The following is a 22217-nucleotide window of genomic DNA, read 5'->3' as shown; positions in this document are numbered from 1 at the left end:
ATGCTGGTACAAATGTATTATTTTGGTGTGGTGTGTGGGGTGAGAAAGGAAAGGAAAGGAAAAAAGACAAAATAGTAGCGATTATCTGTCATGTTGGGACATTTAGGGAGGGAGTCTCTGGACTAGACTGGCAGATAGGAATGAAGGATTGATCAGTTCTAGGAGCCAGGTAAAAAAGGCTGGAACTAAACTCTTCATAGGCAAGTTTCAAATGCTGGACTTGAGACATTTTGAGTGGTATGGTTTGAAAAGAAGGTCAGGGTGAGGAAAGTAACTGGCCATGTGTCCCTCAGTTGCAATCAATCTTATCCATTGAACTGACTGGAGGTATGGATATGGAAATCCATAGTCCCAATATAAATAAAGAGAAACTTCCAGCTGTCTAGTTCTACTTCATTTAGAAAATTGAGACTTTCAGGCAGCCTTTGATTACAGAGATAAGTGACTAATGTCTGTGTTCTGACTTTGTGAAAATAGTCTCAAAAGGATTGCGCGTGCTGTTTTGTTGCTTGGGCAGAAAATTGTGGTATTATTTTCAGTACTTGCCAGTAATTACTAAGATGCTAGATGTTTTACAGATATTGACATACTGCTGCATAAAAGTAGTGTAAATGCCAATGTGTAGCTCTCCTTGTTTTGAAATATAGGCTATTGCTGTCTTTTTTTATTCTTGGAAACAGAATATAAAACCAGGTTAATGCTACAGCAATACAGATAGTTTGGGAGCACAGTCTGACTTCAAGTGCCGCCTTTGCAGTACTGTGTATTGCAGATCCTTTGCAATTCTTACATGATGGTATCTATATTAAATGTTCATCATGCTGAAGAGGTTACAGAGGTGATTTCTGGATTGCAAGGTCGCTGTCTTATGAAATGTAACGTGAGACCCAGCACCTGTGACTGTTAACATGGTAAAATACTGCATCCCCACCATGTTCTCTTAATGATAGACAATATTTCTGTAAGCTTGTGGGCTGGGAATTTCACCTTTATATTTCTAATCTAGACCTGAATTCCAACCTGACTTGACGGTAGCTTAACTGGTCTTTTTTTTTCTCTTCCCTTTTATTTTCTTTAGATGATAGCACTGAATGCCAAACTGCATCAAAGAAAGAAGAGCAGAACGACAAAGAAAAGAAAGATGAAGAAGAGACTCCACTGCCCATCTACAGGGCCAAATCGATTGTTGAGAGTTGGGTGTGGGGTAAACAACCAGGTATCACAGCTGTTTTGGTCATTTTCACTGACATCATGTATTCTATATTGGTCACTACTTTTGAAGCATCAGGAAGTATTTGTATCAAATGTTCTTGCTGACATCTGCATCTGTTAGGTTAGTGAAATAAGTTGGATATGTGGTTTAACTGTGATTGAAATTAGACATTTGCTGTAATTAATTTCAAGTTTAATTAGACTCTTGACTTGTAGAGTCAATTTACCCCTTTCAGGCTGCTTGAAGGAATGATAGACCAACTTGAAATAAATGATCCAGTGAAAAGTTCCAATGTCTTCAGATTATTTCTTTTCAGTTGCAGACATTATAGAGAAATTGCTTTGTTTCTGAAGCCTGAAATTTCTGCAGGCAGTAATGGTTTAATGGGTGATTTTTCTCTTTGGTTTCACGGTCTGGTAGATAGGTTTGTGTGAATCATGGAGGAAGGTTGAAATGGTTAGTTCAGTTAACTGTTTGTCCTGACCTTTGCTGACAGTAATTGCACCTGTGGTGGCAGTGGAACAGCAGTTTGTGTGTTCACATGGTCGTGTAGGGGTCTATAAAATACTGCTTTTGAAGCCAGTTGAAGTTTGTAGCTGTTTGCTACTGTAGAGCAGCAGTTCATTGTCTAAAATTGTCCATGTTTAAAAATAGCAGATCAGAAGAAGCCTCAGTTCAGTAGTTTATTTTACAGTTCCTGGTACATGATATTGCCTGATTCAGATGTTGGCATGTACAAACTTCAGAGACATCTGTTGTGTCACTTGTCCTTTCCCCTCACCCAGAAGCACTTGAAGATCCCTGGGAAAAGTATTATCTCTTCATTGCCAGAATCTGCATCTGTGTGGCTGTGTTTGCTAGGGGAGATACTTGTTTCTGTTGAGCCACAGGTCAGCTGCCAGTCTGCTGTCCTCTGCTCTGTGCCAGCCTGCTTGCTCCCTTTCCTTGAGGACAGGAGGACAGATGGATTTGCTGTCACTCTGGTAGTAGGACAGAATCTTGCAGTATATCAGGAATGACAAGAATTGCCACTACAGTGGAAGAGGGAGTGAGAATTGAGTGTGTTGTAGAGATGTGAGCTGAAGGTCACATTACTTATGTCTTATATTCTTATTTAATGTGTGTTGATGAAAAGTAAAACAAAACTATTTTACAGAATGCTAATCTAAATGTCAAAGATCTTACCAAATTTCTTCCATCTGACCAAAGTGTTTGAGACAGCATTTGGTCTTTAAGCTCACCTTCCAATTATTTTTTAAAAAATTGGAGAAAAAGAAATAAATTTTTTCGAAAGAAAAAGGGTGTGTGTTTAGAGTTTTCAGAAAGAAACAGGTTTCTGTCTTGTAGTTCCTTTTAATGCCTAAATATAGTATGGTTGTCATGTGTATGGATTCTTGTTCTAGAAATAATGTGTGAAGACGTTATAATTTGTCAGAAATAAATTTTTATTCCTTGGACTGTTACCATTTGTGCTTGAAGTTTGTATCACCTAGCTGTGATAAAAATCCTTAAACAGTGTTAGGAACACACTTGTGGTTTATTTATACAATAAATGCATTTATTGTATAAATAAACCACAAGTGGGGCTTTTGTTCATGATTGTAGGTTACCTTGTAAATTTTTGTTTTGCATTTGTCAGAAATATAGCTAATAGCTGTCTTTTGAGCCATCCTAATTGTGGCTTGGTAATTAATTTTGAAAAAGCTACAGCATCCGTTCCATTTTGATTCTTCCTGTTAATGTTCCATAAAATGAGAACTGTTTTAAGCATTTCTTCTATTATCCTTCAAAAAATAAACTTCTAAACATTTCCTTGTCAAAACCATGAGGGAACTTTTAAAAAGGAGAGTTATTTCTTAAATATATCATTGCTAATCAAGTAAGAATTAAAGACTTGCTATGTCTTCATTTACAGTTTTATATTCCTTTACAAGTAAGGTATAATTCAGAGATTGAGATTTGAAGTTATGTTACAAAAAGAACTGAAGAGGCATTTAAAGTCAGTGTTTCAGGTCAATAGACTGAAGTGTTTCTGCTGAGTTGAATGATTTACAGCCTTACATTATGAAAATAGTAACTAGATATTGGACACTGTATGTTTGAGAAGTGCTGTAATGCAATCTTATTTTGCCAAGTGTGGAGGATCTTGTGTTGAACTTCAGCAGGCTAATCTAGGTCAGTGGGCCTTGTGACACCCCTCCCCCATGAGGGCTGAGAGATTGTGGGAGCACAGAGGAAAACCTGCTCGTTAAATGCGTTGAGGAACAGTACTTCATGTGCCCCTCTACTCCATGCTTGTTTTGTTATCCTGGCACAAGTTCAGAGAAGCAAAATGCTTTCTCTAGGTCTCATTTATGCTGGGATCACTGTGCTGTCAGAACAGGGCAAAGATATCACAGTCTTTTTCTTTTTTTACTTATTGTTTTTGTAACAGTCCTACTATTCCAAGGACTGTAAGAATACATAAGATAATAATAAATACATGTGTAAGTCATTTTTTGACTTTGAAGGTGTTTTTTTCCTTTCTCTTTTGCATCTTAGTGTTCTTTTATTTCATATGCAGCTCTTTTGTGATACCACTGTTAAACTATTCCTTTTTTAAATGAATGCTCCCTTAAAATATCTTCTGCCTGTTGTATTCATACCAGGTTGAGTACATTCATCAAGTTCCTCTGATTCTTCCTAAAAATCATTGTTTACTACTTTCTTCTTTTTTTCAGTTTTCTTTTCTGAAGATCTTTCAGGTTTTAACATCTTACAGGATCTGAGGTCCAGGTGTTCAGCCCTAGGTGTGGGGAGGGGCGGGGGGGGAAGAGGAAACTCTTTGAAGTGGTTGTTCAAAGCCTACAGAAAATAGAGCAGTATTTCATCTTCTTGGGCGTCTTTTTCTTAGTCATAATATACTTAAGGTTGGCTATATTGAAGCATACTTTTTAGAGTGTTGCACCTTATTTTTCTGATACTATTAGTACAAAATCACCAAGATTTCACCAGGAAATGCTTTATGGGCACTACTGAAGAGGCAAGGTTAAAATTAACCATGTGACTTCAGTGAGCTTGTTGAGATACTTGTCATTACCAAGTGCGCTTGTATTCCTGCATTTGTGTTGTGAGAGAGGGAGATAGGCAGGACTTCCATCCTGTAAGGGGCTTTTAGTTACACAATGAAATCTAAATTTACACTGTGTACAGAAGTAATTAAAAAGCAGTCATGACATTGAAAAAAGCCCTTCTTTTAGCCTTCTTTATTGAGATACTTTTGACTTTTATCAAATTTCTTGGTTCATACTTTGAAGTTTAGATTTACAAATGCTGAGTCAAAGGATAAAATTTGACCCCCCTCTATTTTACGTTTCTCAGAGCTCCTTTGTCCATGTATTTTCTTTTACCTTTTTGCCTTTGCATCATCATCCCATCATGTTGCCTCTACCCCAGCTTGAAACTGCTTGTCCAGCTCCAAATATCTGTTTGGTTGCTGCTTAAGCCCTTAAGGAGTGTATGTGTTAGTTTGCTTTTTGCACACAGACAGGAATTAAAATTTTTTCTATCTTGTTCTGTGCATGGGTATTAGAACATCAATTTAAGCAAGTATTGCTGTAAAACTTTGAATATTATGGAATTGTAGAATATGCTGAGTTGGAAGGGACCCATGAGGATCATCAAGTCCAACTCTTGGCCCTGCCCAGGACACCCCAATAATCACACCGTGTGCCTGAGAGCATTGTGAAACACTTGCTCTCAAACAGGCTGGTGCTGTGACCACTTCCCTGAGGAACTGCAGTGCCCAACCACCCTCTGAGTGAAAAACATTTTTCTAATATCCAACCCAAACCTCCCCTGACTCAGATTTGTGCCATGTCCTCGAGTCCTGTCATTGGTCACAAGAGTGAAGGACGGGTACTTGCCCCTCCACTTCTCCTCACAAAGATGTTGAAGATCACAATGAGGTCTCCCCTCATTCTTCTTCAGGCTGAACAAACCAAGTGTTTTCAGCTGCTTATCATATGGCTTCTTCTCCAGCCACTTCATTGTCCTGCACCCAGCCATGAAATGAGATGCATTCTGAATGCAGCTAATCAATATTTCTCCTATTGAATACTAATAAGGTGAAGTCTTGATGTTGTTCATCTTTTGCACAGGGGAGCAGAAAGCTAAAAGCTATATGCCCTTTAGGCATTATATTCTTTGTTGGTATAAAATAACATTGAAAGCCTATTTTGGTTTTGTTTCTGAAGGAAATTATGTGTATGTGATGGCATTTTTGTCCTTCCCTCTAAGTTTTGAATTTGCTCAGTCTAGAGGTTTGAAGGGTCATTAGAAACCTGTTAAGCCAAGCCAACTGCATCCTTTATCTCCTCTTTGTCCAGTGGAAATAGTGTGTAGTGGAAGGAGAAAGAGAAGACAAAATACGAAATTCTCTAGGAAATTAGAGCACATTAGTTCTGCTGGTGGCAGGAATGTGTACTCATTATAACAGTAGATTGATGCCAAATTCTGCTTGAAATGTGTTTCCAAGTCCGAAATCTCTCCACACTGTAACATCTATATTTGCTGTTACTGAAGTTTGTGAGTCAACCTGGAAACATTTCAGCCTGATATTAGCATTTTTAAGGTGCCTAATTTATCTGTCAGAAGCATGTGGTGTTCCCTAAAAGAGCTAATGAAATGAGTGTTAAAGAACCATCTAGCATGTTATTTCTTCATTCTGCTAAAACGGGAGCAAACTGCCTTTGCCCCTGCTACCTGTGTTAGGGCTAGTGTCGGAGATGATTTAAGAAGCTGCTCTCTTCAGCTGTGTGTTTTGTTCAAATATCTGAATAGCACCCCTTCTTAACTCTGTTCCGTCAGATAAGCTGGGTTGAACAATTCCAGTGTTTTTCCTTCTAATGCAGGCAACTTTGGGCATGAGGAATTAGGAAGTGAAGATGTGTAGTTGTGTTGTTTGTTGAGAGGAGGGAGAGATGTGATAAATTTTAAGAGAAGAGGGTAAAACCCTTGCCTAGCTCTACTGCAGCCAACAACATACCTGACTGTAGCTGCCAGTTAACAAGTATTCAGTTAATGGTAGTTTGAGAAATTAAACTGGTGTGGTATGAACTCTAGATCCTACAGTGCAGGTGCAGAATAGGTAAATAATGTATCTCTGCCTTTCACAGAATAACTGACAAAGCATAGCATTGCAAAAGATGGCTGGCATCAAGGGCTGGTGTAGTGACATAGGAACAGTTTTGTTTAAAGAGCTCCCTGTAACCTTCTCAGATGAAATCTGAATCGTTGCTATTAATAAGCTATTCTCTCATTAGACTGTTCAGTTCATCAGTAACAAGTGCTGCTCAGATTTGAAGGTTTATTGAAATGAGTTTCACTGCTTTGATTCCCAGATATGCTTAAATCTTTTGAAAGCTTAACTAAATTTTTTGTAAAGATAAATTTAGTTATTGTGGAATAAGAGAAGATTTAAAGTGAGGAAGTCTATAGATGTATCTCACTTAAAAATAGTGTTTCTTTTAATAAAACAAGACAGTCCTTGGTTCAGTTTTTAGATGTCTGAGTTATAAGGATACTATTACCTGTTCCAGCCTTTACTACACTTTGTATATGAACTTTGTTTTGCATTCTCAAAATACTAAAGGAACTTTTTAATAAAATATTTACGAGCAGAATGTTTTAATTTTGGTAGAAAGCCTTTCTAAAATTGTAGCAATTTTTAACTGTGAAGGCACATCCTTCTTCCCCAGCTTTCTTAACGTCCCCTTAGGTCTGAGATCATTGAAACATGTCAAACCCTAAACCTTAACAAGGCAATTCTGCTGGCAAGAAATGTATCTTTCTTAATTTATGTAACACCTGGATGTCATTGTGGTTGAGTGAAAGTGGTTAGAAAGGTATGCAGTTGCAGACTTTCGGGGAAAGTTCTTTGTGAAGTAATTGCTTGAGGATTGGAGAGTAGGTGGTCTCTGCTTGTCCTAAGTGTTTCTTTCTAGTAGTCCCCATGATGGATTTTTCATTAGTGTGTTGTTTTGAAACAAAGGGCTTTTTCACTTTAATCTTCAACTCTCAGAAGCAATTTTAGAGAGTTTTCATAATTAGGTAACTTGCCAGGCAGGAATGAAGGATGAATGCTGTAGCTCTGTATTACTTGACAGACTCCTGAATCTATCACCCAGTGCTTGTTTTCTGTAGCACCAAACATAGAGTCTTTTCCTCAAACATAACTGTTAAAGTGCCTTCTTTTTTCTTCATTGACTATTTCTTTACTTTTCCTAAAGATACGAGACCATAATTTGGGAATTGAATCTTCAGGATAATTTTATTTGTCAGAACAGTGTTAAGCAAAGTCTCTTTGTGAAGAAGAGAGCATGGTCATTTTGGACTTAGGTGTTATAGCATGGTGGTATTTTAGAGAGTGATAGGACTTCAGTGTTCAGGAAGGGAGGAAAAAAGTCCTGACTTTTATGTCTTTGAATGGTTTGCCTAGAGGGATCGTGGAAATGGGATGTCAGTATTGGCTATGTTCTGTTGTGGTACACTGTGAGATGGGTTTTTTTTGTGTGTTTTTGCTCTGTGCTACACAGTTGTTTGTGAAATTTTGTGGAGATAAAATTAAGCCTGGTGTGGCTTTTTGTCCAATTTCTTGTTGATTTTGTCATATTTCTTGTTGTTTGAGTCAGGATGTGTAATTGTTGCTGTCACTTCTATCTGAGAGGTCTAGACTGCAAGGAATATTTTTTAATCTCTTTTTTCCTGTTGAAAAAATAAGTCCCTCATAGTCAGGTGGAAAGATGTGAGTTGCCTAGGGGGAAGAATCTAACACATTATGAAATGGTGAAAGGTGAGTGGCAATGTTGAAAACAGGCTGGGATGCTGGCTGACAGCAAACCTAAGTGACTGTGCAATGTGATCCAGTATTCAGGCAGGGAGAGCTGCTTGAATTCTTTCCTGGGTACACAAAGATGGGGGACAAAACCTTGCAATACTTTTTACAGCTGCAGTTGCATGAAAAGAAGTTTTATACCTCCTTAGATTAAAACCTTTAACCATAGAGACTACCATAAAAATGTCTAAATTTCTAGTTAGGAGGCACTTGTTCCAAAAATGATGTTGATTTTGTATGGTTTTGGGGTTGGTTTTTTAGAATTATTTTGAAATGTGTCCATCTTCTCACATTGTTACATATATGCAGACATATGGGTTTTTTTCATACCCTTAGTTAGGTGTCATTTAAACAAAGATACTTCTGTGTAGCTGCCAGGCAACAAATGTGGTTGGCTTAGGGACAAGTATAGTAATGCAGAGCAGAGTGGGGTGGCTCAGTGACCAGACTGTTAATGAAGGGATAGAAAAGAACTCCTTTAGGAATGTACATTGTTGTTTGTCTTAGGAATTAAAGCTGCAGAGTATATAAAAATACAGTTTCCAAATTTTTATTTTAGAGTGGTTTTTTATTGTTGTTGTTTTTGACACTGTACTTGTTACCATCAGTTATTAGATTAATAGGACTTTGGGCTGTTGCATACTTGCTGTGGTGAAGAGAAAGAAGAATTAATATTCTAGTACATAAGTGAGATCTTTTATTTGCTGATAGCAATTGAAAGCATCTTATGTTTTTTATGATATTGTTTCAGAAGCATAGCAGGTCTTGGCAATGATCCTAGAGCTTCTGAGAGTAGTTTTATAGCTTCTGAGAAACTTTAGATAATATGTAAAATGAAAGCATATTCCTGTGGGGACTTGCAAGGGACTTGCCTGCACTTAAGAGAAGTCTGACTCTGAGGTTGGATGATGATAAGAAGTTGTTGTCTAACTTGTTTTTTTGAAAAGCATAAAACATTTCCTGATGTTTTAATTTCAGACATGAAATATGAAGGTTTAGATACGTTTAGTTTTGATGATAACTGGTGTTTAAACACCTGCTTTATTTGTGTCATACTATGTACATTAAATATAGAAATGAGGAGTTCCACTGTGTTCAGACTTCTGGTCAATTTACAATTTTCAATTTGTCTTTATTTTTCTTGATACTGTGTATAACAAAGATGAAGGTTCACAAAATGATATTTCTCTCTGATTCTCAGATGTGAATGAACTGAAGGAATGCCTCCAGGTACTAGTAAAGGAACAGCAAACTCTGGCCACACAATCTGCAACAACAGCTCTCTCAGCTATGAGGCTAAAGCAGAGGCTAGTCATCCTGGAACGATATTTCATTGCTCTGAACAGAGCAGTTCTTCAGGAGAACATCAAAGTAAAATGGAAAAGCAGTAGTGTTCCTCTGCCTGCTGTGGATAAGAAAAGGTAATAACACATGCATGAACAAATTAATCCATTAGAAAAGCCATAGAAAGGTTATCAACCTGTCTGTGAGGGCTTACTGTGATTTATTCCTTCTTGTGAAACATTAATGGTAAAGAAACTTCTTATTTCTTAAGATGGCTTTACCATACTAAGTGGTGTTCCCTGCCATCAGTCCTCTTTCTTGCCTGGTGGTTTCTTATAGTGTCTCTGTTTGTACTAGTAGGTTTTTATTGTAATACATTGCTGTAGATATTAAACTTTGAGCTATAAGTATACATTTATTGAAGTATTTCTTTTGTTCTGCTCAGCTAGGAAAATATGGAGAAGCCTGTTTCAGAAATGGTGCTAATGGAAATCACATTGTTTGAATAACAATATATTTTTGTCAATAGTTGTTCAGTTAAATAGTGGGTCAGCTCACATAAATTAAAAAATACAAAATACCTAAATACAAATACCTAAAAGCAGAGCATAGAACCTTTGCTTGGGTGAGAAATGATGTAATTGTGCATTTTACATGCAGCTATTTAATACAAATACAAAAAAAGCTGAACTTTGTTTTCCTTAGTTTGAGTGAGAAATGATAAAATTATGCATTTTATATGCAACTGTTTCAACAGAAGTAACTGAGTAAGGAATCATCTGATTACTTTTCATGTCTGGATAGCTGTCTAGACCTAAAAATAGAAAAATCTATCAGAGAAGGCATTAAATAAAGTGTTCAGTAGCTGTCTGACAGAACAAGCAATTTGTCTAGGGAAATTTTTGTTAGATTGAATCTCTAGATTCAGATATGAAAGGAGAATGTAAGTAGATATCACAACTAGTTATTATGGAATTGGAGTTCTGACAAGGATACCTTTGAATAGACTGTTCTCTTGAATGCTTTTTCAGCTCTGATTAAAAAGAGTACTGATAGGTTTAAATTATCAGATTGCTAAAGATGCAAGTATAATTTCTTGAAAAAGTCCTAAGCTGTTCACTTTTGTTGTAATCTCAAAACCAAACAAACTAGACTTGGTGGTTCAATGTTGGAAGTGGTGGGGAATCTCTTGTTGCTGACTACAAAGGAGAGTTTACTTAAATTAGTTTGATTGTCTGCATGAGAAATTAACAGAAGTGAATGTGAGTCCAGTGAATATTACCAAAAGTTGAAGCTATCTCTCTTACTTACACACACAAATACAGAAACTGCAAAGAGATTTTTTGGCATTGAGACTTGAATAGAAAGATAAGTAATGACAAAATGGGTGGAATTAATAATCAATAATTAAAGATTAATTTTAAAAAGTCTGTAAGCTTAGATTTTGCAGTCCAAACTAACTAAAAATATAGACTTCCCAAGTAAATAATTAGTACATGAAGTGCCTTATGTTTGTGTATTTTGAGTAAAGCATCATCATTTCACTTTAAGTAACTATGGGAATTTTTTTTTGTGGCAGTCCATTGTGCCAATCTGGAGCTTTTTGATATTGGACATTGAGTTGTTTCTTTGGAGTGCTTGAAGTTGAATTTTGGTTGCTGACATTTTCATATTGTTCACCTTGTTTCTCAAGGCACAGCTATGATTCTTTACAAATAAAAATTGTGTGATTGTGCATGCATTCATATGGCTAAATTATAAAATCATTGAATATATGTTATACAGAATAATAATAGCATAAATATATATTATTGTAATAAAATTTATTGAAACTATTCATGCATAATTTTATTTAGCTCAAGACCTATAGGCAAAGGTGTGGAAGGACTTGCACGTGTTGGATCCCGAGCAGCACTTTCATTTGCATTTGCTTTTCTTCGTAGAGCCTGGAGATCAGGTCCGTCTACTCTTGAACATATTGCAAATATATTTCAGTTGAAGCCATGTGACTCATTAAAGTGTATCTGTGTTAAATATTGGCATAGAACTATAAATTTAGGAATGATGGATTTGCATAATTGCACTTATGTGATTCTGTGCCCAACAATGTTGTTGCTGATCAAAGCCACCCATGCCAGTATCAATGTTGGGTTTTTCTGAGATACTTTATGCTGAGGAAGGTAAGTTGGGATTTCATGAAAAGCATGGATTTTTAATTCTAGATTTCAGAAAAGTTAGATTTATTTTTCAGACAAGGTGAAGCCACTATTATTATATGATAGTAGCAGCTTAGAAAAATCTTTGAATGTGAAGCTTGTATTTAGTTTGTGTACTTGTCAGCTATTGTCAAATTGCAGAGGTTGGCAGAATTGTCACCTGTGCCACTAAACCTGCCTGCCTCAGTCTGCACCATTTGGTCAGATGGCAGGTGTGGGCTTACTCCAGCCAACCCTAGTTCTCCTCTTTTCTCAGTGGCTGCGTAGTGAAATCAGCTGGTTTGGGTTTTTACCTTTATGATTTTTTTTTTTGGGTGAAGATTTTTTCTGAGTCTTGTAGTCAAATGTTCATATGAAAATTGAGAACTTTCTGTAGGAAGTAACTTGTATCTTATGTTGAAAAAAGGTTCCACGAAATATTGTGTACCACCATTTCTCTAACCTCTGTAAGGTGGGAATGTAACTGCTCTTGCTGTGTTCCTTAGGTGAAGATGCAGACTTGTGCAGTGAATTGTTACAGGAATCACTTGATGCACTGCGAGCTCTACCAGAGGCATCCCTTTTTGATGAAGGGACTGTGTCTTCTGTGTGGCTGGAAGTGGTAGAAAGAGCTACTAAATTCCTAAGGTCTGTTGTGACTGGGTAAGTTTCTTTTTTTTTTGAGCTGTTAAGTGGCAAGCTTGCATCTCTCAGAAGCTGGGGGTATAAACATAGTGATTTATAGAAAATTCGAGAGATTTCCTTCCTTTTACAATGTTGTTATACAAGCAAGCAAAAAATTAATGAACTATTGAAATGCTGCTCTTTAAACATGATTTAATGATTTTAGCTGCTTAAGAAAAATCTGAATTGGAATATTTTGAATCACTGCATGAAAACTTAGCAAAACGATTGTGTTTTACTAATGTAAATATATCTGCATAAGAATGCTTTGGTAATGCTATGTATGTGCAGTCTTAATTGTGCCCTTCAAGTATAGTAAAATAATACAGATTTTTGTGCATGAGGGAAAATACACTCATGTTGGACTTGGAACAGTCCTCTGCTTTTCCCCGTTATTTAAATAGGCTTCAAGTTATTACCTTTTTACAGTAGTTACTAGAAGTTACTAGTAGTTACTAGAAATGTCTTTTCAATACTGGAACTATGTCTTAAGGTGAATATCATAAAACATATTTGAATTTCACCTGTGAAAAATGTTTTTCATGTTCTTAACATGTTTAATAGAACTGTAGATAGATAGTGAAGCTTGGGGTGTTTTTAAAGCCTAGCTGTCCCTTTAAAATTTGATCTAGGTTGGAATCTGTGGGCTTTTCTTCTCAGCTGCTTTCATCAGCCCTTTGATATTTTTCTGTAAGTTTAGTAGTTCTTGGGGTGCTGTAGATGTTTTTGGTAAGCAATTGTGTATTATTTCCTCTTAGTAAATGTATACTGTTTGACTTTTAAATAGAGATGTGCATGGAGCTCCCAGTACCAAGGGGCCAGGAAACATTCCTTTGCAAGACCAGCACTTGGCACTTGCCATATTGCTTGAACTGGCAGTGCAGAGGGGTACACTAAGGTGAGAAGCATGAGCACTCTGATTTTTAGCCATCACTGTTGGAAAGGGCTGCAGGCTTCAGTTTTCATGAATTTGAGTTTAATGTCATAATTGTAGTTCATATGCACTTTTTCACTAAGGCAGTGGTGATTAAGACCTAATACTATCTCAACTGCAAATCCATTTTTTATATTTTGATAATCTGTTTAAAAGCCCTGGCATCTGATTTTGCTTAACTTCAAAATGTAGATGTTGGATTGTATGGATAGACTAACCCAATGTTTTTAGGAATGCTTATTAATAGAAAATGTTGATTCCCTCTTTCAGCCAAATGTTGTCTGCAGTTATGTTGCTGCTTCAACTTTGGGATAATGGAACGAGGGAAACGGATAATGAGCGATCTGCACAGGGAACAAGTGCACCCCTTCTACCTTTGCTACAAAGGTTTCAGAGTATAATATGTAATAAAGACATGCCCAATACTGAGGAAGAGATTCAGGTACTTATTCTTGGTTTATTTAAAAGGGGCATTATGGTTGAATCAAATTTCATTTGCCTACCTAAAATTATAATCATAAAGTTATCCAAACAAAGTTGGTGGTAGTGTTTTCCATGTAAGGTGTATATATACCATGGTCATTTGGTTTTCATGTGAACATTTGAGTTTCTTGAGGTAGGGGGAGAATGTCACAGCATGATTAGATGTATGTATTGTATTTTGTAGTTAATGCTGATGTGATAATGAACTTAGATGTGGCTAACTTTTCTGCATATTTGGATTGGTTTTATTTTGTGTTTAAAATTAATTGAACTGTGACTCTTTGTCATGGTTACTAACTGAGGTTGATAAAAATCAATTTTATTATGCTTGTAACTTTCTATTATATTCACAATCTGACTATTTTGTCAACATTCATGTTTCAAATTTTTCTCTAATGTGAAAAAAGGATGTGCAGAATTAATTCCTTTCCTCTTACACTTACGCAGATAGTCATCTTGTCTAAACTTTATTGTGTAGTCTCAGATATACCTTGAATGTTTTTCTGACTGCTCTTTTCTATTTTCTAGCTCCTGACTTACCCTCTAAGTCCAAATGAAAGTTTTTTGAGATATCTGACTTTGCCACAGGACAATGAGCTGGCCATTGATCTGAGACAAACAGCTGTGGTGATCATGGCCCATTTGGACCGCCTTGCCACCCCATGTATGCCTCCACAGTGTAGCTCTCCTACATCTCATAAGGTAATTCTTGCAATATCAAATCCAGTAAGATGTTTTCCCCAAAAGCATAACTGAATATCAGAATGCAAGGAAAACAGCTCCTAAGATCCTTCAAATTCCTTTCTGATTTTCACAACATAACCTTGAGTTCTGAAATTTGTCTGTCTTGGGTAACTTTTATTGCATCAGCCCTTTTTGAGGGAGCCTTGGAGTGCAATTTTATGGTTTATGAACCATTCTTTCTTACCACACCATGGCTAATTCTGCCGTATTTTGAGCTGTTGTGTTTCTCAGAGTAAATTATCAAGACCAGACTTTATAAATGTTGGGGGTCTGACTTACTAGAAAAACAAAGAAAAAGGTAAATGCCAAACTTTCGAACCTGAAAATTCTCAGAATCTCTTACCGTAGACACTTACTGCTCATTTAGACTGAACTGAATATGATGCATGCAAGTCTTTATTTTTGGTATCTTATAATTAGGTAGGTTTTACTGACTATTGGAAAGAAGGACAGTCTCAGATTTAAACACATTTGGTATATAAAGTTTTAAAAAATAATTTGCTCTGTGGATTTTATTAAGCTGTTTGTTTGAAAATTTAGTACTTACAGAATTTCTCATTTCCTAGGGATCACTGCAAGAGGTCATTGCTTGGGGATTAATAGGTTGGAAGTACTATGCTAATGTGAGTGGTCCAATTCAGTGTGAAGGACTGGCCAACCTTGGTGTTGTACAGGTTGCTTGTGCAGAGAAACGTTTTCTGATACTATCTAGAAATGGAAGAGTTTATACACAAGCATATAACAGCGACACTCTGGTGAGAGTTTTTTACGTGTTTTTAAAAATTTGTTCTGTATTACTTCATAAGTTTCCTCTGCTAAATATTTACAATTTCTTAGGAGATGGAGGCAGGCTGATTTTTTGTGAGCTTTCTGTACTGTTGTATTTGAACTTTCAGAAATAGTGGGGTTTGTCTCCTGGGTTGATTTGATGAAAAACATATGGATTCTGTAATTTTGATCATGCTAGAGGTTATGGATACTAGGATAATTGCTTTTATTGGTATACTGGCCTTGGTAACTTCAGAAATTGGGAGATATGAAATAGATTTTACTTTATTGATATAACTGTGTCCAAACTGTGTAGTTTCTCAAACAAAAATGCACTGTAAATAGAAGGCTTTGTCACTAAGATAGCCTGTAATGTTAAGATAAACACTGTTTTCATATGTACTGAAGACCTATAAGAGTGGGAACAAATAGCTTCAAAGCATTGCTTTTGTCATGGTTGACCATTTTTTTCTACATGCCTTCACCTCATTAATTTGAGAGAAAAGTTTTGATAAAACTGGAAATAGGAAAACTGTACCTAGTTATGTGATGGAAAACATCAGCACATTTTGTAAGCATATTGCATTTGCTTGGTTTACAGGGACCACAGCTGGTGCAGAGTCTAGCTTCCAGAAATATTGTGAAGATAGCAGCACATTCAGATGGGCATCACTATCTGGCTTTGTCAGCAAGTGGTGAAGTTTTCTCTTGGGGTTGTGGAGATGGTGGAAGACTAGGTCATGGGGATACAGTGTATGTATTAAAAATAATCATAACATTTATTTGCAAGTATTCTGAATTCTTAGTAAAAATTATTTTGTTGTGTATATAAGCAATGCTCAGCATTTAACATTTGACTCTGTTACTGAACAAAAGTTGCATTTTTCCTGCTTGTTTTCTCTGTCTGGAATATTCCTAGTTGTCTATTGATGTTACTTTCTGAAGTTCTTACAGGTGGAAGATGTAGTGGTGAGCACTGTTATCAGGCCTTTTATCAATGGTTTTATGAATCCAGAGCACATTTTCTCTGAAATGTTGACTCACATGTTGGAGCAGGGTCATTATTTTTTATGCAATCATGTTGTACATTATTCCATTTTTCAGGGACATTACTGTCCTGCTTTTGTGTAGAAGCAGTCTTCTACAATGGTATTGTATAGGGGGTGTGCATCAATAGATTTTAGAGATTTTGTGTCTTCCCCCCGTGCAGAATTCCCTCTGAGACAAGAGAGACTTCACAAAGGTTATCAGTGTCATGAAATTAATTGGTCAGATACAGTAATTAAAGGTAGTATTTTTAACAGTAGACAAATATTTTTTAAAAACATTGCATGAACTCAGTTGAAAACAGAAGTTGCAGTTGTTAGACATTCCTTCAGTGGTTGGTATAGTATTGTTGTACAATTTGAACTTAATTTTGGCTTGTAGTTCTATTTGTATTTTGTTACTTCTGTCTAATAATAAGGCTTGCAGGTAAAATTGCAGCAATTCTAACAAGTATGTCTAGCACCTTTTATCACCTACTCATCAAATCACCTTTTGTGAAATATGTCACCTTCTCTTTAAATAGCCCTCTGGAGGAACCTAAGATGATATCTGCTTTATCTGGGAAGCAAGCTGGAAAACATGTTGTTCATATTGCATGTGGAAGCACCTACAGTGCAGCCATTACTGCTGAGGGAGAGCTCTATACATGGGGACGAGGAAACTATGGCAGACTTGGTCATGGTGAGTTAGTTGATAGCTTCAAATAAGTTGTTGAAGAATTTAGTGCCTGTTGCAAATGATCTTGCATCCCACCTAAAGCTGATTTGTGAACATTATGTGGTTTCTTGTGAATTGAAATAATTATGGGAGGGATTGTCTCAAATCCGTTAAATTCCTTGAGTTATCTGGAAATAAGCAACTGGATGGAGAAGAAAAATCTGCAATGTTCTCTGTTCCTTTCCTCATGAAGCTAAGACTATTTCATGGATTAAATCCTTGTTGGGTGTCTCAAAAACCATGGAGGAGCTTAGTCATGACACTCAAATCTGAAATCAAAACTAAACAATGCTACCCTGCACCCTCACAATAAAACATCCAAAAGCAAAGAAGCAAAAAAACCAAACAAAAGAACTTGTAAGGCTTTCTGGGTTTTGCTTCTCACAGAACTACTTTGTTTTGAAGGTTCCAGTGAAGATCAGACCATCCCAATGCTGGTCACGGGGCTGAAAGGACTCAAAGTTATTGATGTGTCGTGTGGGAGTGGAGATGCTCAGACTCTTGCAGTTACTGAAAATGGTTAGTAGCAAAATAAAAGTTAAAATTGTAAGTAAGGTTACCTGTCTTTCCTTTTACTCTGAAGATATTTGTACTGAAGATATGCTTATTTCTAGCAGCTTGAATTCTATAAGAATTTGAAGCTGAAATTCCTTCTGGGGAAAAAAATATATACATTTATACATTTTGTAGATAATGTTGCAGAAGTATTTCCATGCATAGATATGCAGTATGTTCCTTATGAATATGTAAATATATTGAGTAATGGTGTATGTATATTTAATGTAAATGTATAATGGACCCACAAAATAATACATATATGTGCAAGTATCTAAGTGTTACTTGTTACTATATAAGTGCAAATATCTCATGTTGTTACAAAAGTCAGAATTCACAGTAGGAGAGCTGTCTCTCTTAACCCTTTGGAAGTGCAAAAGAGAAGCTGCATGGAAGTTTATCTTTCCAACATCCCTGACCAAGGTGCCTAGGGTGAGACAGATTAAAAACCTGCATTTCATTGTGAGGTCAAACCCCAAAGTCGTCTCTTAGAAAGCAGATAGTTCTTGGTTCCTTTGAAATACAGCTGGTTAATATGATGTGCATTATTTAAAAACCGAAATGTTTGCTCAAACAGGAAATGGAAACCCAGATTTTATCAAATTTTTTCCTCTCTCTGGTCTCTGCCTTGCATGCTTCCACTGCTTATCAGAGTACCTTAGGGACTCTGCTGTTGCGGGTAGGGAACAAAAATGCATCAGAACATAAAACAAGACTTTCTGTTTGGGCATGCATGGGTTACCATTCTTGAAACATTATTTTATTTACTGCAGATGCAGAATGACTTGACTGTTTCTAAGTTTCTACATCAGGACTTAGATTTAGTAGTGTATTTCAAAAGAACATGGTAAACGTGACGATTTCATTTCATTTTGAGAAATGCTTGAATGATATAAACTGAAAATCAGTATAGGTTTAACAGAAAATTTGGCTATTGGATGTAGAAAACATTTTGTAAGTTCGTATAAATAATTAAAGAAAGCAGTTTTTAACTTGCTTGATTTACAGTAAATTCTATGCTTCATTTATTTTTAGAAGGACTTTCCATACACTGATAGATTTTCAATGAATGTTATATATTGCACTTTTTTATGTTTAGTTTTGTCAGCATGACTATTTTTCAAATATTGTTCTTTACTATTGTCACAAATAATTAGAAATTATTTTGGAACTGCTTTCCTTAAAATACAGTTTAAAATTAGTGCTTGTTGTAGAATCTCAGATTATGAAGAATTTATTTGTTTAAATGGATGACTTAGTTACATGCAAAAAGCAGTTCAATTATTTTTTGTTTTCTTTCTTCTGATTTAAAGGCCAGGTGTGGTCTTGGGGTGATGGAGACTATGGAAAACTGGGAAGAGGAGGCAGTGATGGTTGCAAAACTCCCAAGTTGATAGAAAAGCTTCAAGATCTGGACATTGTGAAAGTACGCTGTGGGAGTCAGTTCTCTATTGCTTTAACCAAAGATGGCCAGGTCTACACCTGGGGGAAAGGTGACAATCAGAGACTTGGGCATGGGACAGAAGAGCATGTTCGATATCCCAAACTGCTGGAAGGCTTGAAAGGTAATTATCAGAGTTGGAAATATTCCAGAGCTCTTTGTGTTGTTGGAGCCTTTTACCCGACACAAATGAACTCTGCTTTGAGTGATGGTACCATGTACTCTGTCATATGTTATACTGGTTGCATTGAAAAAGGTAATAATATGCATTTCCCATCACTTCTGTATTTCTGTATTTACACCCAAGAGATTTTAGCAGACTTAAAGACTGTATTATGACTACTTTAAGTGCTGAATGTCTCGTGTTCTCTGTATTCTTACTGCTTTTCTTTTATTAGGTTCACAGAAATGCTTCGTTAAAGCAAGTATGTTTGCATTGTCATGCAAATAAATATATATAATATATGCTTAGATTAAGGCAGGTGAATAGAATAAATGAAAATAATAGACAATAAAAAATGTCACTAAAGTTGTGTTTGACTTTTGACTAGTTTGCAATTGAGAGAAAATTACTTCCTTCATTTGGGAGAAGACCTGTGGTTCTGTCGGGGAAGATGAGGAAGAAACTTCTTTTGTTGCTCTGTCTTTCCTTTAAATTGTTACTCATATATGTTGAATGATCTAAATGAGAATAATTTTATAGTCTCTCATCGTAGATGGGGAGATTTTTAAATAACTCTTTCCCAAAAAAGTTTCTAAGTTGAAGGGACACAAAGTAGAATATTTTTTTTAAATTTGTAAACTTCTGTACTTATCTGTCTCTTGGTTTATGCTTTGCTGTACTCTTCCAATCCACTACTGAGGTAGAAATGAGATTCATGACATCCATAACATGTTCATAGTTAAGCCTAGTTGTAATTAGTTTTCCTTACGTCTGCTATTTTTCTGTCAATGATTGTTGTATCTAAGTTATATTTTCCATATCTAACTTTTTTATCAGGAAAGAAAGTGATAGATGTGGCAGCTGGATCTACCCATTGTTTAGCACTGACTGAAGACAGTGAAGTGCACAGCTGGGGAAGCAATGATCAATGTCAGCATTTTGATACTTTGCGTATCACTAAACCAGAGCCCGCAGCTCTACCAGGATTAGACACAAAGCACATAGTTGGAATTGCTTGTGGACCTGCTCAGGTAGGTTTTAATTTTGAATTCTTTGGTTTTACTTCCCACTGAGGTTATTGTTCTGTATTATAATCCTAGTCCTTCTTTCTGTGCTTGCATGACTTTCTGTATTCTTCCTTATTCTGGGTAAGTGTAGGCTTTGGAAAAAACAAATCTTGCACAGTTGTTCTGCCAAAAAGGGGTGATCAGCTTTCCCTCTGTTGGGTGTTCTGAGAAGCAGCTATTTAGCTGTTCTGTTTTGTGTGATACAGCAGTTGAGGACTTGTCAGCAGGTTTCCTGTGGCAGAAGTAGTGAGATATCTGGATTGGGTTTGACAACACATTAGAAAATGTGATAGAGAGTTCTGGATCTGTATGGATTTATGTATGTTTACAAGGATGCAAGTCAAGCATTCTCTTTGACAGTTGTGCTGGTATTGTTTCCACATCATCTATTACTGTTTGAGGGCAGATTTAGCTTTACACTCCTGACTGTAGTCAGTGTCATATTTAGAAAATAACTAACTGTGGAACTTTGTGTATTGCTTCCATTTATAGAGTTTTGCTTGGTCATCGTGTTCAGAATGGTCAATAGGCTTGCGGGTACCTTTTGTGGTGGATGTTTGCCCCATGACATTTGAGCAGCTGGATCTGTTACTGAGACAAGTGACTGAGGGAATGGATGGATCCTCTGACTGGCCTCCTCCTCAGGAAAAGGAGTGTATGGCTGTGGCAACATTAAATCTTCTAAGGCTTCAGGTACCTTCAATTTCTTACACTTTGAGCAGTCATTCAGCTGAATGTTTTCACTAAGTTGCTTGGATGGAAACCATGACCTTTAATGTGCCTTAAAACACTTCTATTGATTTTAAAAAGTGAAATAACTACACTATCATTTTATACTCTTTGAAATTTGGCATCTAGTGGTTGTTTTTTGTTCTTCTTGACAGCTTCTGAGTTTCATTAAGAATGATCTATGAAAACAATATCTAAATGGATTAAACCTTGTATAGTCAGAGATTCTGAGCATTTTTATGAATTTTAAATAGCATATTTAAAAGTGAATGACCTCTTTACTTGTAATCTGCCAGTCACTGAAAATGTGCTGTTTTTTCTAGCATAGTGTAGTGATGCAGAAAGAATTTAAGTTATTTAGTTTACTTCAGATCTTTGGGGCTTATGGCTACCATTTGTAATCTTTGAGGATTGGTTTAAATTCAGGATGTAGGCAAGCCAGCATTTCCCTTTAATTTTACAGATTTGCTGGTGAAAGTTTGTATCTTGGTCAGTGAACTTACTCACTTGCTCCAGGAGTGACTTCCTGCCAACCTTATCAAGTTCATATCACTTATTAAAAAATTTGCCTTTTTTTATTTTTCAGCTTCATGCTGCCATTAGTCATCAGGTGGATCCCGAATGCCTTGGCTTAGGTTTGGGCAGCATCCTGCTCAACAGCCTGAAGCAGACAGTGGTAACATTGGCCAGCAACGCTGGGGTTCTGAACACGGTGCAGTCGGCAGCGCAGGCGGTGCTGCAGAGCGGCTGGTCTGTGCTGCTGCCCACGGCCGAGGAGCGCGCCAGGGCGCTCTCAGCGCTCCTGCCCAGTGCAGGTCAGTCCCCACACTGAAGCCTCCTTGTTTGGGCCTTATGTTTTGACTCCATTCATGGCTTCTTCCATTCTTAGTTTCAGGGAATGAAATGAATGTCAGCCCGGGACGTAGATTTATGATTGACCTCTTGGTGGGCAGCTTGATGGCTGATGGAGGCTTAGAATCTGCACTGAACGCCGCTATTACTGCAGAAATTCAGGTATGGTTCATCAGCTTTGCAGTTCAGGTTCTTCTGCAGGGGACTGGATTTGTTACTTGTATAAATACAAGAGTAAATGTGCCTTCAGTTGTGAACTGTGCAGCAGCTACTGGCATGTGTCCACCCTGGTTTTGTGGAGTTCCCCTACTCTTTTTTACCTTCGCCACCTTCATCCCTCACTTCACCTTTCTTTTTACCTTATGATTATCTTTTTTAAAAGTGTGCCTATATGGTTGTTGCAGAATATACAATACTCATTTTGTTTGGTAGGAATTGTTTCATTTTTGCTGTAGGTGAAAGTAACT

At 36.7% G+C, this 22217-nt stretch overlaps 1 protein-coding gene across 3 annotated transcripts in view; it reads left to right on the top strand.

Annotated features, from left to right (window-relative positions):
- The window catches only part of HERC2 (HECT and RLD domain containing E3 ubiquitin protein ligase 2), a 100860-nt gene that overhangs the window by 17503 nt on the left and 61140 nt on the right, over positions 1-22217 (top strand). For 2 of the 3 annotated variants that reach the window (XM_030962080.1, XM_030962090.1), the window contains exons 4-19: positions 1079-1216; positions 9289-9508; positions 11228-11328; positions 12073-12229; positions 13038-13148; positions 13455-13626; positions 14196-14369; positions 14978-15166; positions 15781-15932; positions 16750-16907; positions 17349-17462; positions 18812-19063; positions 19940-20133; positions 20662-20862; positions 21485-21713; positions 21788-21912. In XM_030962080.1, coding sequence (XP_030817940.1) covers positions 1079-1216; positions 9289-9508; positions 11228-11328; positions 12073-12229; positions 13038-13148; positions 13455-13626; positions 14196-14369; positions 14978-15166; positions 15781-15932; positions 16750-16907; positions 17349-17462; positions 18812-19063; positions 19940-20133; positions 20662-20862; positions 21485-21713; positions 21788-21912 — 2687 coding nt within the window. The remainder of the gene's footprint in view (positions 1-1078; positions 1217-9288; positions 9509-11227; positions 11329-12072; positions 12230-13037; positions 13149-13454; positions 13627-14195; positions 14370-14977; positions 15167-15780; positions 15933-16749; positions 16908-17348; positions 17463-18811; positions 19064-19939; positions 20134-20661; positions 20863-21484; positions 21714-21787; positions 21913-22217) is intronic. The other variant, XM_030962099.1, reaches the window with a different exon arrangement.

The sequence above is a fragment of the Camarhynchus parvulus genome, chromosome 1, assembly GCF_901933205.1.
Source record: "Camarhynchus parvulus chromosome 1, STF_HiC, whole genome shotgun sequence".
Lineage (NCBI taxonomy): Eukaryota > Metazoa > Chordata > Aves > Passeriformes > Thraupidae > Camarhynchus > Camarhynchus parvulus.
Note: the sequence above shows the minus strand (reverse complement) of the source record. Positions and strands in the feature narration are given on the sequence as shown.